Here is a 16,188-nt window from a genome sequence, read left to right on the forward strand (position 1 = left end):
TTCTTTCCTAAATAGATATTATATATAATATATATATTTAAAAAAACAACAACAACATAACACTGATCTCTAATAGAAGCACCTGTAAAAAAATAAACAATAATAATAATATTGATTTTTTTTCTTTTAATATGATTTCTAACTCAAATTAAAAAGAAAAGAAAAGTAAAGAGAGACTAAAGAGGTCAGCCCTGTCCTGCGCTGCCCAATCAGAGGGTCCCGTGCCACACACAGGTACGCAGCGCATGTCTCTGCAGTAACCTGGCAACAAGCTGCCATCGCCCCAACAAGTCCCTCCTCCTCCACCCTGCTCAGACCGTGCTAATTGGTGGGATGGGTGAACAAGCCCCTCCCCTCACAGCGTGCTATTGGTGGGATGGGAAGACCAGCCACTCCCCTCAGTGTCCTGGCTGCCCAGGTCCTCCCCTGGTACGCCGCGGGGGCCACCTGCGGCCCTGAGGGGGGCGTCTGCTGCCATGGACACGCTGTCCGTCACCCTAGCGGGGGCGTCTGTGCCCGTGCGGAGCGTGTCTGTGCCCGTGAGGATCGTGTCTGTGCCCGTGCGAAGGGCGTCTGTGCCCGTGCGGAGCGTGTCTGTGCCCGTGCGAAGGGCGTCTGTGCCCGTGCGGAGCGTGTCTGTGCCCGTGCGGAGGGCGTCTGTGCCCGTGGCTGGGGAGCGGTCCGGCTGCTGCCTGAAAGGAGTGCCAGTTCCCGCGACCACTCTGTCCGTCACTTTACTGTGGCCGTCTGTTGCCACGGTGTCCGTCACCCGCTCAGGGGGGCCTGCGCCCACGAGGGCACTACCTGTTGGCACGGTGTCTGTTGGCATGGTGTCTGTTGGCATGGCAGGGGTGTCTGGGTGTCTGGAGGGGGTGTGTGCCGTTGGCACGGTGTCTGTTGGCATGGCAGGGGTGCCTGGGTGTCTGGAGGGGGTGTGTGTCGTCACCCTAGCAGGGATGAGTGTACCCAAGAGGGGGGTGTCTGTGTCGCTGGGAGGGATGTCCGTCCTCTGGTGCTGGGACTCAGTTTCAGGCTCCATAGCGACCGCCATGCTGCTAGAGGCCCTGGCTAGGTTGAGGACCGCCGCCCTGGCTGGAGAGTCTGGCCCACTGGGGGGCTCGTCAGGCTGGGCAGCAGGGCTGGGTGCTGCTGGGTCTCTGAGATGGTGGGCATGGGGATGGGGATGGGGCTGGGGCTGGGGCTGGGGATGGGGATGGGGATGGGGATGGGGCTGGGGCTGGGGCTGTGGCTGGGGATGGGACTGGTGGGCCTGGGGATGGGCCTGGGGCTGGTGGGCCTGGGGCTGGGGCTGTGGCTGGGGCTGGGGATGGGACTGGGGGTGGTGGGGGGACAGGGGGAGGTAGCCCTGGGCCTGGAAGATATCTTCCTCCTCCTCCTCCTCGTCCTCCTCTCGCTGCGCTCCCTGTTGCTCCTGTGTCTGTGTGTGTGTGTACGATGCGTGGTGCGAGGGCAGGAGTTCTGGGAGGAGGTGCTGATGGGAGGAGGAGGAGGAGGAAGAGGAGGAGGAGGTGGAGGAGGAGGAGGAGGAGGGGCTTGCTTCCCCTCGGAGGAGGTGCTCCAGGCGGGTCTCCAGCTCCGTGGGGCCGCTGCCGCTCAGACCGCCTCCATCGTCAGCATCCCCGTCGCCATGGGCGACTGCCTCCAGCTCCAGCTGGTTGTCTGGCGGCAGCAGCATCCAGGTGTCGCCGCGAGGCCGAGGACGAGGCCGGGGGGGTCGGAGGTGGTGGCTGGAGGGGGGGGGGGGGGCAGGGAGAGAGAGCCAGGCAGGGGGTGGGGGAGGGGGTGGATGCGCCAGCTCGGGGAGTTCGTTCAGGGCCTCCATTTTGGGCTCTCGAGGAGGAGGGGGGGCGTTTGGGGTAACGATGGTGGTGGGGGCTAGAGGACCAATGCTTGGGGCGACCCATGTGTCCCCCCGTGTCAGTATGGAGGGGGTTGGAGACGCGATGCTCGGGGTGACCGCTCGCACCCATGTGTCCTGCGTCAGTGTGGCACCCTCCCCCCCTCCTCTCCCCTCCCCCTCCCCCTCCCCGTCCCCAGACCCCCCCTCCGCCAGGGCCGACAGCTTATCGCTGTGGTTCAGTCTCTTTAGGTTGCTCAGCAGTGCAAACATTCTATCTACATCCTTCTGGAAGTTAGCCCAGTTGTCCGGGCTCAGCTGGTAGTCGTGGCGACGCTCGTAAAGGCCCTCCTGCACGCGGTACAGGTCGGCCAGCTCCAGCCAATCAAAATCCTCCGTCAGGTTGGGCAGTTTAACCCTGTCGTCCCTCCCATCCGGGCTGTGTTCTGCGGGAAACCACACCACACACACACACACACACACACTGTTAGCTGGGTGAACTGCTTCTAATTTAGCATGCTCACACAGATGCAGACGCACAACTTGGCACACACACACACACACACACACACACACAGGGGGAGTGTTTTGGTAGACGGCCGCTAAGAGACATGCAGACAGTCAGTCATGCCTTCCCTCTTGATGCCAGAGGAGCCAGCACTCACCACAGCCCTGATGATACACAAAAGCACAATGGCACACCACACCAGCAACTAACACGTGCGCACGCACACACACACACACACACACACACACACACACACACACACACACACACACACACACACACACACACACACACACACACACACAGAAATGCAAGCCATAAGCCCAGCCGACCCCCAAAGGAAAAAAAAAAAAAAAACGAAAACAACAACAAAAGAAAAAGTAACAAACAACAGAATGTTCTCTCTTTCTTCTGAGTCTGCTCTCAGCACTGAGTCCCACCACACTAATCCATCTAAGACACCATGCGCTGTGAAACACGTATCTCCCCAGTACCCACAACGCTGCGTCTAAGACACCCAGCACTCAACACTGAAGGCCACAACATTCCCCCATTCCCAATAGGATCCGCAGTGTTAATTCAACACATAGTAGTAGACCACAGGACCTGATGCACTCCGGAAAACAGGCACTGGAAAAAAATGAAAAATAAAATCGAAGGATTTTCAAATAGGCCTCAGTTGTCATTGTGGGGGAATTCATTAAAGTTTCACCGTGTCATATTTTTAGTAGTTTATTTCCAGAATTCAAGTTGCCTATTCACAAATGCTACCTTTTTGACAGATACTTACCACCAGCATCACATTTGAAGTATTCATTATGACAGGGGAAACTGCACTTTCCATACATGAACAGGGTTCTTATTAAGAACCTCTAAAGGTGCGCTGTGCAGGATAGAGGCCAGAGTAGGTATTGCAACTATGCTGCTCATTAAATCTTTTCCATCTTTTCGATCTTTAACCAAAGTACAGAACGTTTTGCAGCTAAAAATGTCCATTTCCAGACATTCAAAATGGCCGACATGGAGAAGCTCCACCTTTTCGTGTATGAAACATTTTCCCCAGTCATAATGAATACTCGGAATTGGAATTAACGATGGTGGTAAGTAATCATGAAAAGGGTAACATTTGTGAATATGCAGCATGAATTCTGGAAATATTACACAGTGTCCCTTTAACACTTCATTTCACGTTTTGCGTGTGTATGGCGTGCATTAGGTCCTATACTCTCTAAGTGTTTTATTATCGAACTAACACTAACTAATGTACTGTGGTGTTGAAGTAACACTGCCTAATGCAATGTGGTGTTGAAGTAACACTGCCTAATGCAATGTGGTGTTGAACTAACACTGTCTAATGCACTGTGGTGTTGAAGTAACACTTCCTAATGCAATGTGGTGTTGAACTAACACTGTCTAATGCACTGTGGTGTTGAACTAACACTGTCTAATGCACTGTGGTGTTGAAGTAACATTGCCTAATGCACTGTGGTGTTGAAGTAACACTGTCTAATGCCCTGTGGTGTTGAAGTAACACTGTCTAATGCACTGTGGTGTTGAACTAACACTGTCTAATGCACTGTGGTGTTGAAGTAACACTGCCTAATGCACTGTGGTGTTGAACTAACACTGTCTAATGCACTGTGGTGTTGAAGTAACACTTCCTAATGTAATGTGGTGTTGAACTAACACTGCCTAATGCCCTGTGGTGTTGAAGTAACACTTCCTAATGCAATGTGGTGTTGAACTAACACTGTCTAATGCACTGTGGTGTTGAACTAACACTGTCTAATGCACTGTGGTGTTGAAGTAACACTGCCTAATGCACTGTGGTGTTGAAGTAACACTGTCTAATGCACTGTGGTGTTGAAGTAACATTGCCTAATGCACTGTGGTGTTGAAGTAACACTGTCTAATGCCCTGTGGTGTTGAAGTAACACTGCCTAATGCACTGTGGTGTTGAAGTAACACTGTCTAATGCACTGTGGTGTTGAAGTAACACTGTCTAATGCCCTGTGGTGTTGAAGTAACACTGCCTAATGCACTGTGGTGTTGAAGTAACACTGCCTAGTGTACTGAGTAAGAGCCCATGCTGTCTGGGCAGGAGAGTCTGCTGTGCAGTCGCTCAGACATAAAGTATAATACACCCTGCAACAGGAACGGAGAGGGGCAGAAGAACATGGGAGAGGGGCAGAAGAACATGGGAGAGGGGCAGAAGAACATGGGAGAGGGGCAGAAGAACATGGGAGAGGGGCAATAGAACCAAACCAAGGCAACCTGGAAATGAAGAAGGAAATAAATGGCAAAGCAAACCAAGCAGAACAGATGAGCACAGACGGGAATAATAAACACACACACGGGTTTAGGCATCAGAACATTTGCAAAGAAAACAAAAAACAAAAACAAAATCACAAACACGCAGGTGCAAGCACAGAGACACACAGGCAGAAAAACATACAGAAAGACTTGACAGACGGACAGACAAACAGATGGACGGACAGACAGACAGACAGACGCACAGATAGACAGACAGACAGACAGACAGACAGACGAACAGATCAGACAGACAGAGAGACTGACAGACAGGCAGACAGACAGACATGCATGGCCCCGGATGGCACCGGAATGACTGCAAAACACATGTCAGTCTCCTCTGCCTATGGGGTGGTACTGTGACGGGTGGAGACTGAATAAGAGGATATGGTATGGAGATGGGTCCAATGGAGACTAGAAAAGATTGCATGACATGGATGTCTCCAATGGGCAGTGAAACAAGCAAGAGGGAGATGAGCCGTAGGGAGATGATTGGTTATCTAGAATATGCAAATGTCAACTAGCATGAGCAAGGTGCATGAGTGAGTACATACTGTATATAAAACACAGCACATCCAGAGGATCAGCAGGCCTGAAGGAGTCGGAGTGGTGGCATGAACAGGGGTACACGCTAAAGGCATGGTGGCATGGACAGGGGTACACGCTATGGCGTGGTGGCATGAACAGGGCTACACGCTAAAGGCATGGTGGCATGAACAGGGGGACACGCTAAAGGAATGGTGGCATGAACAGGGCTACACGCTAAACGCATAGTGGCATGAACAGGGGGACACGCTAAAGGCATGGTGGCATGAACAGGGGGACACGCTAAAGGAATGGTGGCATGAACAGGGCTACACGCTAAAGGCGTGGTGGCATGAACAGGGGTACACGCTAAAGGCATGAACAGGGGGACACGCTAAAGGCATGGTGGCATGAACAGGGGGACATGCTAAAGGCATGGTGGCATGGACAGGGGTACACGCTATGGCGTGGTGGCATGAACAGGGCTACACGCTAAAGGCATGGTGGCATGAACAGGGGGACACGCTAAAGGCATGGCATGAACAGGGGGACACGCTAAAGGCATGAACAGGGGGACACGCTAAAGGCGTGGTGGCGTGAACAGGGGGACACGCTAAAGGCATGAACAGGGGGACACGCTAAAGGCATGGCTGGATAATGAGCGAGGGCTACGTTGAATGGCATGAATGCTGTGTATATATAACACAGGAATATGGAGGTATGATGGGGTTATAAGCCAGTGGTATGAATGAGCGAGGGCCGTTATGAGCGAGGGGCGTTATGAGCGAGTCCACATACATGATGTGTTCTTGAGGGAGACTCACAGGGGGGAGAGGACAGGTCTCCTCAGCTTGGGCCACTTTCGCTGCTGCTGTCGCCTGGAAACCAGGAGTCACGGAGACGGAGACACACACACAAAATGGCGTCAGGTCAGGAGGACACGACAGGCGAGAAGAAGAGGAGACACCACACCAAAAATACTGAATCAAACCAAGATATCGCAAAACACGCCCACTCAATGCAAAAGCGTGTTCTCAAGTTGGGTCTCCTAAGGGGGCGTTGTCCCTTACTTCTTCTTCTCTTTTTGAGGTGCTTGCTCAAGACGTGTGCTACCGCCATCTACAGCGCTAAGGGGACTTGATTTATTCTCAACCTCAGGACTCCGAAGGTCTCCTAACCGATGGTCTCCTAAAGGGGCGTTCACCCGACATAAAGTGGATACCGGAAAAGAAACAAAATGACGCTTCTTATTAGATCCACTTTCTTTGACTACACTGTGCTACGCTGGTCTACCATAAAACAAATGCCAGTAACCTTCTCAAAAACACAACCATATACGTTTAAAAAGTGTCTCAGCTGCCAACCACTTTAGTTTAAAAAAATGCGTAGACTGTAGAGCAGTGATGTGCAACCAACCTGCATTCAGAGGCTTCAATCCAGTGCCACATATTCTAAACGACCTCCTCTTACGGTAGGGACACATAGGAGGCGAAGCGAGCGAAGCGAAAAGAGGCGAAATCCAACCGTCATCAGGTCGTCGCGTCGAATCAAATGGAATGGAAAAGTTATGTTGTTGATTTGATTGGGCGCGGCAGGCGAATTCGCTCCACATTTGCATAACATTAAACAGTCTTTAATAATTCCGCTTCGCTTCACTCCTGTTCGCTTGCTTTCGCCTCCCTCATAGGAATGAATGGCAAAGTTCGCAAATTCGTGTGTATGTGTCCCTACCGTTACTTGCCTAACTATTAAGTTAGCATAGCCAGCATAGCATAGCTAGCCAGGGCATGTGGAATATGTGGCACTGGATTATAGGCTCTGAATCCAGGTTGGACATCACTGCTGAATACGTAATGAGTAATATACTATTGTGAGTGTGAAGAGAACGGAAATCTCTCAATGATGTGTGCCTGAGGCAGGATGGAGAAACACGTTGGCTTCAGTGAAATGGCAGCGCACGTAGGCTACGTATATACTGCCGAGTAAATGAAGTCTGTACATTTCACTCAGACCTATGCTAACAGGCTGGAGGAGATCAAAGCTGTTGCAACGTTGCACTTGTCAGTTCTTCAGCACAGCCTTGTTGCGTTGCCATAGCAATACCGTAACAAAACAAACATATACGGAGTTTCAGAGCAACATGAAGTCATGCACCACACATACATGCATACAGAAGAGAGGCCGCAGGGTGAACAACAGATTGGATATGGAATCAAACCGGGGATAATGATGATGATAATGATACAAAATTGCATTGGTGATGTCAATCATGTTGTTAAATATATAAAAAGTATTTACAAAAATAGAAATATAAACTGATTTTTTTTAGAAGCCCGGGCAAATTCGTTTATTTGGAAAGAGATTTTGGCAAGCGTCTTGCATAAAACCAAATCCATAAATCCAAATAGGCCACACCAAATTGGGGTAGGCCGTAATTTTTTTGTAGCTCTTGTTATGAGAAATTGAATGCAGATACTTTTGTTGGCGCAAGCTTTAAGGATAAACCAAAACCAGTAACAAAATAACCCGATGACTCATCACGATGGAGCGAAACATGAAGTTTCTTTTGTGTGTATGAAAATATTCCACAAACACAACAAGTCAACTGAATCAGAACCAGAGGGAGGAGAGGACAAGCAAGGATGGAAATGAAACACAAGCAGAACAGCAAAACAGCACAATAACGCAATAACTCCAGCTGCACCAGCCAAGACACACGAGTACAGCAGAGAACATGGACACGAAAAACAAAAAGAAAAAAAACATGGAGGAGAGCCAGACACACACACACACACACACACACACACACACACACACACACACACACACACACACACACACACACACACACACACACACAGGAGAACACGGAGGTGAAAACATGAAGCATGGTACAGAAACCGGGACCCAATGATAGAAGCAGACAGATGAGGGGACCCCATGATAGAAGCACAAGGGGAGAGGAGCCCAGGACTGGAGCACACAGATGAGAGGAGCCCATGGCTGAAGCACAAGGGGAGAGCCAGCAAGCCAGTAAAGCCCAAAGCTGGAACAGGGGAGGGAAAACTGGGGGGGGGGGGGGGGGGCGATAATACTGGGCTGTGGAGAGGGGACCCTGGGTGGGAGAACTGGATGACGTGACAGGCCTGGTGTGGTAATACTGGGCTGTGGAGAGGGGACCCTGGGTGGCCATGGGTGTGTAATGGAGTGGACATCCAAGCCCACAAACCCGAAGCTGGAGCAGTGGTGGGGTGGGTACCCTGTATGGAGGTAGGGGATGGGGGTGGGGCCTGTATGGAGGTAGGGGATGGGGGTGGGTAATCTATGGAGGTAGGGGATGGGAGTGGGGGTGGGGGTGGGTACCCTGTATGGAGGTAGGAGGTGGGGGTGGGGGTGGTGGTGGGTACCCTGTATGGAGGTAGGGGTGGGGGTGGGGGTGGAGGTAAGGGATGGGGGTGGGGGTGGAGGTAAGGGATAGGGGTGGGTACCCTGTATGGAGGTAGGGGGTGGTGGTGGGGGTGGGGGTGGGTACCCTGTATGGAGGTAGGGGATGGGGGTGGAGGTGAGGGGTGGGGGTGGGTACCCTGTATGGAGGTAGGGGATGGGGGTGGTGTTGGGATCCTAAGTGGAACTGGGGGTAGGGTTGATGAGGTGCTGTCCCCTAAGTCAGTGTTTGGATGGTGGTGATAATCTTTATGGAGGTGAAGAGACGTCACTCACTCTTTACACAATGAAGATGAAAATCACAACTCAAAATGAAAATCACAACTCAAAATGAAAATCAGAACTCAAAATGAAAATCACAACTCAAAATGAAAATCACAACTCAAAATGAGGCGTTTGCACAGCGGAGTTATGGTTAGAGCAGTCTCAGCATGCACACCACACATCTGAATTATCGTTTGTTTTGCTTTGCTTGTTTGCTGGGTTTTTTTTTTTTTTTTAAAGCATTGATGCATCATGGGAGATTAGTGGAATGAGCTGGCCCATGCAGTGGTTACGGAAAGCCAGGAGGAACAAAAAGGTGTGGATACCTGTGTGGCTCATAGACTCCGGCATCTTTACTCCCTGATCGAGAAAATAAGAGCAGTCCAATGTTAATGACGCACGCCTCTCTCTCTCTCTCTCTCTCTCTCTCTCTCTCTCTCTCTCTCTCTCTCTCTCTCTCTCTCTCACGGTCGCTCACAACAAACATTCACAATCTCTTGCCTCTCGCATGGCATGGCATGCACAGCATACACAACCCTATGGAGAAAGGCAATGCAATGTTAACATGTCTGGAACAAAACAAGAGAGGGGGTAAATAGAGGACTAGCAGAGAGAAAGAGAAAGAGAAAGAGAAAGAGAAAGAGAAAGAGAAAGAGAAAGAGAAAGAGAAACGGGAGAGTACAGTGGCAGGCAAACAATAATAACCCTGCGAGTTGAGAGACTGTGATAAAAGTTGAAAGGAGACCAGACAACTCTGTGGCAATCCTAAAGGACAAATCTATCATCCATCACCATTCTCTACAAAAGTAATTGGTAATATAAACGATCATCACGTTGAAATATTTTTTTTATTAGTTAATTCTACGTTGCTAGTAGAAAGCACATATTTTTCCTACTATAACTATTAGTATTAAGTATCGTTTTTTTTTTGTGTCAGGCAGAAACTTATATCTAAATCGCACACCTGATGAGTGACTGGGAATGTTGGCCATCCTGTTTGCAGATCAACGCCTGTTTTACATTACAAATAGTTTGGAGGGAGAGAGCACACACACAAAAAAATATAAAAACCTTAAACGTTACATGAACTGAGGTCATCCCTTTGGTGATAGATTTATTTTTCCCTCGACGCCATGACTACTCATGTTGAAGACACGGCGGCAACACTTTACGCTGACGCAGAGCTGAGATGTTGTGGCTTCACCAGAGAGATGAAAAGTAACGACGTCCAATGCTAGCTAAACTGACAGGACCAATCAGCTCCCAGACGACTGATCAATCTATCGCCGTGGCGACCAGAGGTCTCGTTGTCGAGTGAGTCAGCGACGCGCCTTACGCCAGCCCGTAATATCATATCAGGCGTCTACTGTAGATTGGATTGATTACCGTTCATGACATGAAATGCAACCACGCAGTTATAAGGCAACGTCTGTGGAGGAAAACGGGGGAGCTTATATTACATTCTGATGCGATAATGCCCTAATTGAGCCTTAAAACTACTTCCAGTCGGGGCCTGTAATACTCCCTGTGCTCCTATCGCATGGCCTAGCTATTCACAACGCGTTATTCCCACCGCCTGCTGCTCTGGTGTTTACTTTACCCGAAATGGATCTGCTGACGCCTGTGTTGTTGTCATGGTTTACTCAGCTTTCTTGGAATTCTCTCACTTTTCTGCCGTGAAAATGTCAAAAACCCTGAAATTAGGTTTCGAGAAATTGGCATCACAGCAAAGTTCTCTGTCGGCCTGAAAAGCACAATAAGTCTGACGCTGATGCACCACACCACACCACACCACACAGTCAAAACATGACAACACGGCGCGGGGAGTTTTCCACTAATGTTGTTTGCCTTGGGGAAGAGAGAAACGGGAGAGAAAGTGTCAGAAACAAGTCAGAGAGTTACTGAGGATCAGGAGGTTGGTCGCTGGATACCCAGGAGACCCTGAAAATGTAATGTGTGCGTGTGCGTGTGCATGTGCGTGTGTGTGTGTGTGCATATGTGAGTGTGATAGAGGGAGAGAGATGGAGTTATTATTCTGGATGAAAGCTCGAGAAGTATAGGAGAGGAGAGGAGAGGAGAGGAGAAGAGAAGAGAAGAGAAGAGAAGAGAAGAGAAGAGGAGAGGAGAGGAGAGGAGAGGAGAGGAGAGGAGAGGAGAGGAAGAGAAGAGAAGAGAAGAGAAGAGAAGAGAAGAGAAGAGAAGAGAAGAGAAGAGAAGAGAAGAGAAGAGAGGAGAGGTGATGTTGATGCAGGTGACACGAGTGCATTCATCATCTTCGACCGTTTCAGATTCATTCCCATGCAGCATGCACTGCCCTCAGACACCAGACATAGCCATGGGTCAATCAATCAATCAATCAATCAATCAATCAATCAATCAATCAATCATTCCACAAATCCATCAATCATTCCACGAATCCATCAATCATGCCAACACCACAGTTAGATAGACACAACCTCATCATTAACTCTAAATCATGTGGAAACACCATACAAACACGACGCAACACAATGCTCAGTTCATATCGGGCCTCACTTTACATGAAGTGTCCTCCATAGTCCAAAATAGTGAGTGAGTGCAATAGTGATAGTTTTGCATATAACACATTAATACATTTACTTTCACTTTTCAGTAATGTATTGCTAACAGCAAGAGTTCCTTAATTAAGACTCTTCGTTCCAGTCAATGCAGTCAATAGAAACAGGGGACACTGGATATAAAGTGTGGCCCATTGAAACCCATTCAGTGTTCACACACGGAAGACAGGCACAATGGACACTGTTGCCCGGCAGGGGGATGTAGGAGTGGAGGAAGAGAGGAAAGGAGTAGGAGAGGAGAGGAGAGGAGAGGAGAGGAGAGGAGAGGAGAGAGGGGAGGAGAGGAGGAGGAGGAGAGGAGAGGAGAGAGGAGCGGGAGAGGAGAGGAGAGGAGAGGAGAGAGGAGAGGAGAGGAGGGGAGAGGAGGATAGAGAGATGAGAGGACAGGAGAGGAGAGGAGAGGAGAGGAGAGAGGGGAGGAGAGGAGGAGAGGAGAGGAGAGAGGAGCGGGAGAGGAGAGGAGAGAAGAGAGTAGAGGAGAGGGGGAGAGGAGAGGAGAGGGGATGAGAGGAGAGGAAAGGATAGAAGAGGGGAGGAGAGGAGAGGAGAGGAAGAGGAAGAGGGAGGAGGAGAAGAGAGGAGAGGAGAGGAGAGGAGAGGAGAGGAGAGGAGAGGAGAGGAGAGGAGAGGAGAGGAGAGGAAGAGGAAGAGGAAGAGTGAGAGGGAGTGGGAGAGGCGAGGGGAGGAGAGGGGGATGCCTACCTGTGTCGGAGGCCTTTGGTCGGGGGTTGCACTGCTTGTGTCCCTGACAGCTCCTCATCTCCATCAGCTGTTGGTGCAACTGATTCAATATGTCGCGATCCACCGTGAATACTGTATTGGACAGCTGCAACACACACACATTTAAGAACGTGTGAATGCATGCACACATCCACACAGACGCACACACACACACACACACACACACACACACACACACACACACACACACACACACACACACACACACACACACACACACACACACACACACACACACACACACACACACACACACACACACACACACACACACACACACACACACACAAGGGGGTGCGCGAGCTGAATTGAGCAATGGCGGATATGTGTTTTTATATACAGCATTAATTAAAATTAAGTCGTTTTTAGTTGTATGGTGAATTGTTTGCTTGAAGAAACATCAAGTCTAAGGATTCCCTAAATGACTTTGCATAATGTGCAATGATTTGGGCAGTGAAGCCATATTTGAGTGGCCATAAGTACACCAAAACATTGGCTTAGGGGGTGCGCGAACCACATTGAAATGTACAAGGGGGTGCGCAAGGAAAAAAGTTTGGGAACCCCTGATCTACAGTATATGTATTTACTATGTGGCTACATGTTGTGTGTCTTCCGATTGGGCCCAGAGCCTGTAATAAAGTTCATAATACCTATTTCATAACGTCTGCATTAGAGGAGAGGGGCTCATAGTCTTACGGCGCGATCACACAGACCGCATATTTTACAGTAGGAGGCGGATGTGTTCTATTGTTTGTCAATGAAAATGAGCGGATTACGCGTGTAATATCAGCGCAAGGCGGGTTGCGGATTCTCCGCCTCTTTGCGCCGGGCGGATCGAGTTGAAAAAAGTTCAACTCAAGGTGCAACACCTGCGGCGGCTTTCCAGATGTTCGATAGGAGACCGTTATCAACATTCATATCAGATTCACTGTCCAACGTTAGGGGAGCAAGAAGAGAGCTCGTCTTCTATTTATTTTACATAGATTAATGGACAAAGCATTTTGTGTATGTTTTCACAACATTTAATGACACAGCGGCATCGATTCGGCTACGTTGCGAGTGACAGTTGAGTCGTTACGTTGCCCAGTCACCGCATTCGAAAAGGCAGTGGATCCGCGCTTGGTGTGGTCACTTTTGATTAATCAGCTGGACGCGCATCGCAGATTGTAGGCAGAAATCCACGTTGTGTGTGATCGCGCTCTTACTGAGGGACAGTACAGTATGGTATAGTATAGTAAGAGAGGCTTATTATATAGTATAGTGAGAGGGGATTATGATATAGTATAGTGAGAGGGGATTATGATATATTCTGGTTACTGAGTGACAGTATAGTACAGTATGGATATAAGAGGGGCTTATTATATAGTCTGGTTACTAGGGGCTTATTATATACTCTGGTTACTGGGTGACAGTATAGTACAGTATGGTATAGTGCAGGCGTCACCAACGTGGTGCCCGCGGGCGCCAGGTAGCCCTCCAGGAGCTTCTGAGGTGCCCACCAAGCATGTTAATAAACAGTCACGACTACAAGATTTTAGTCAGAGTTAATGCTTTTCTTAATGTAAATATGAGATTATTTCTTCATAGCCTATAAATAATATTTCCTTATAACTTATAAGCAAATTATCATTCAATCTAGTGTGATTTGGGAATGATATCAAGACATCAATAGAAGATTTTGAACAAAAGTAGCCCTCGGTTAGCTCTCAGTAGCCCTCGGATGGCCCCTGGTAGCCCTCTGACCCAGAAAGGTTGGGGACCGCTGGTATAGTGAGAGGGCCTTATTATATATTCTGGTTACTGAGTGACAGCAGTACCTGGTACGGATCGGCTTATTATATATTCTGTTTACTGAGTGACAGTAGTACCTGGTACGGATCGTTGTTGAGGTCGAAGTATTCCAGGAACCCGGTAGCGAACTCGCAGAAGAGTGTGTTGTGCGTCTCGTTGATGGTGCGAAGACACCAATAGGTGTTGTTGTTGGAGCTGGTGCAGGCACAGAAGCCACCTACTGTAGACAAAACACACACACACACACACACACACACACACACACACACACACACACACACACACACACACACACACACACACACACACACACACACACACACACACACACGTTATTACAGAAGCAACCCGCTGGAGGGACACGACACACACAGACACACACACACCACACACACACACACACACCACACACACGTTATTACAGAAGCAACCCGCTGGAGGGACACCACACACACACACACACACACACACACACACACACACACACACACACACACACACACACACACACACACGCACAGTGGACATACACACACACACACACACACACACACACACACACACACACACACACACACACACACACACACACACACACACACACACACACACACACACACACACACACACACACAGGACACACACACACACAAAGGGCTGTATCATATGTATTCAATTAAACAACTAGCCATCTAACGTAATGTTTTACTGTCCCCAATCTGTTTCTGGCAGCCGTGGCCTAGTGGTTAGGGACTTTATCTTTACTATTTTTATTTTTATTTTCCCCTCCCTGACTATTCCTGTGTTATTTGTGTCTTGAAATGTGGGCATTTGTTTATTTGTGTATTATTCATGCAAGCTACTGGATTCCTGAATTTCTCCCTGGGGATTAATAAAGTTACTCTATTCTACTACTCTACTCTACTTGGTCATTCCATCAGGGGGTTGTAGGGTCGATTCCCACCTCACCCCTCCCTACACCTCTATCCATGGCTGAAGTGCCCATGAGCAAGGCACCTAACCCCACATTGCTCCAGGGACTGTAACCAACAGCCTGACAATAAAATAACAACTGTAAGTTGCTTTTGATAAAACAAAAAGTGTCAGAAAAGTGCAATGTACATGGATGCAGAGGGTGCAGTTGACTCACAGTTCCAGAAGGGGGCAGTCTGCCAGTGGTCGTTGTTGTGTGTGAAGCAGGTGAGTCCCGGTAGGCTGCAGTTGTGTGCTTTCCCCTTCTCCTTCTTCCTCTCCTTCCTCTCCTTCTTCTTCCTCCGGATCTCGTTGTACAGCGTCTTGCCGTCCACCTCCTGCTGCGCCTCCCTGCAGTGACGGACAGACAGGAGAGCCAATCAAACCACAGCTTTATGGCACGGAGGTGGGACAATTATGATCGACATGTGAGGTCAGTTAGGAATTCAGTCCTAATATAAATAACAGAGACTGATAAAGGAATCAGCCTCCCTCCCTGCACACATGACAGCGGTCACATGACAGCTCCCATGATGTCATAACAGGATCATTCAAACTCTATTTTATTCGCTAAGTAAGCCCACCACATCTGGGCTATCATGCCCACCCCATGGGGACCCCGGTTCAAATCCGGACGGGGTCATTTCCCAATCCTCCCCCATCTCTCTCTTCCATTCATTTCCTGTCAACATCTCATACTATCCTGTCAATAAAGGCATAAAAAGCCCCTAAAAAATATAATTAAAAAAAACAAAACAAAAACCCTTTATTTTATTTAATTAACTTTGTCTGCAAGTGACTTGTGCATGGTCGACTTACAGTATAGAACATATATGAAGCAAAATCAACAGTTTTTATAGGCATGTATTCAATAAATATTTGCTCATGGCCAATAAGGCCTTATTGATATAATAGCCATAAGGAGCTAGCAGGCTATAGATTCAGCTAAACACATGCTTCACGTGTCTCTCATACAGACAGTAAATAGGCATGTATTAGACTAACGCACCTTTCACTTCATGCCGCAACAAAATCGCAACAACACAGTAAGAAGCTCTGCAACTTTTATCACGATTTTGTGGAAATACTCATGCACCATCGGGCAATTCAGATCGCACATTTTTGAGAAAATGCCCGTGATTTCCTGGTGGGACTGATTAGTAGCTAACAAGCCAGCC

At 48.8% G+C, this 16,188-nt stretch overlaps 1 protein-coding gene across 1 annotated transcript in view; it reads right to left on the reverse strand.

Annotated features, from left to right (window-relative positions):
- Positions 1–2,188: 2,188 nt before the first annotated feature.
- Positions 2,189–16,188, reverse strand: part of sulf1 (sulfatase 1) — a 95,824-nt gene continuing 81,824 nt past the window's right edge. Inside the window, exons 15-20 of the mRNA XM_063206387.1 lie at positions 15,189–15,361; positions 14,116–14,258; positions 12,209–12,332; positions 9,236–9,269; positions 6,026–6,079; positions 2,189–2,304 (exon numbers count right to left, since the gene is read on the reverse strand). Coding sequence (XP_063062457.1) covers positions 2,271–2,304; positions 6,026–6,079; positions 9,236–9,269; positions 12,209–12,332; positions 14,116–14,258; positions 15,189–15,361 — 562 coding nt within the window. The 3' untranslated portion in view covers positions 2,189–2,270. The remainder of the gene's footprint in view (positions 2,305–6,025; positions 6,080–9,235; positions 9,270–12,208; positions 12,333–14,115; positions 14,259–15,188; positions 15,362–16,188) is intronic.

Source organism: Engraulis encrasicolus, chromosome 9 (assembly GCF_034702125.1).
Source record: "Engraulis encrasicolus isolate BLACKSEA-1 chromosome 9, IST_EnEncr_1.0, whole genome shotgun sequence".
Lineage (NCBI taxonomy): Eukaryota > Metazoa > Chordata > Actinopteri > Clupeiformes > Engraulidae > Engraulis > Engraulis encrasicolus.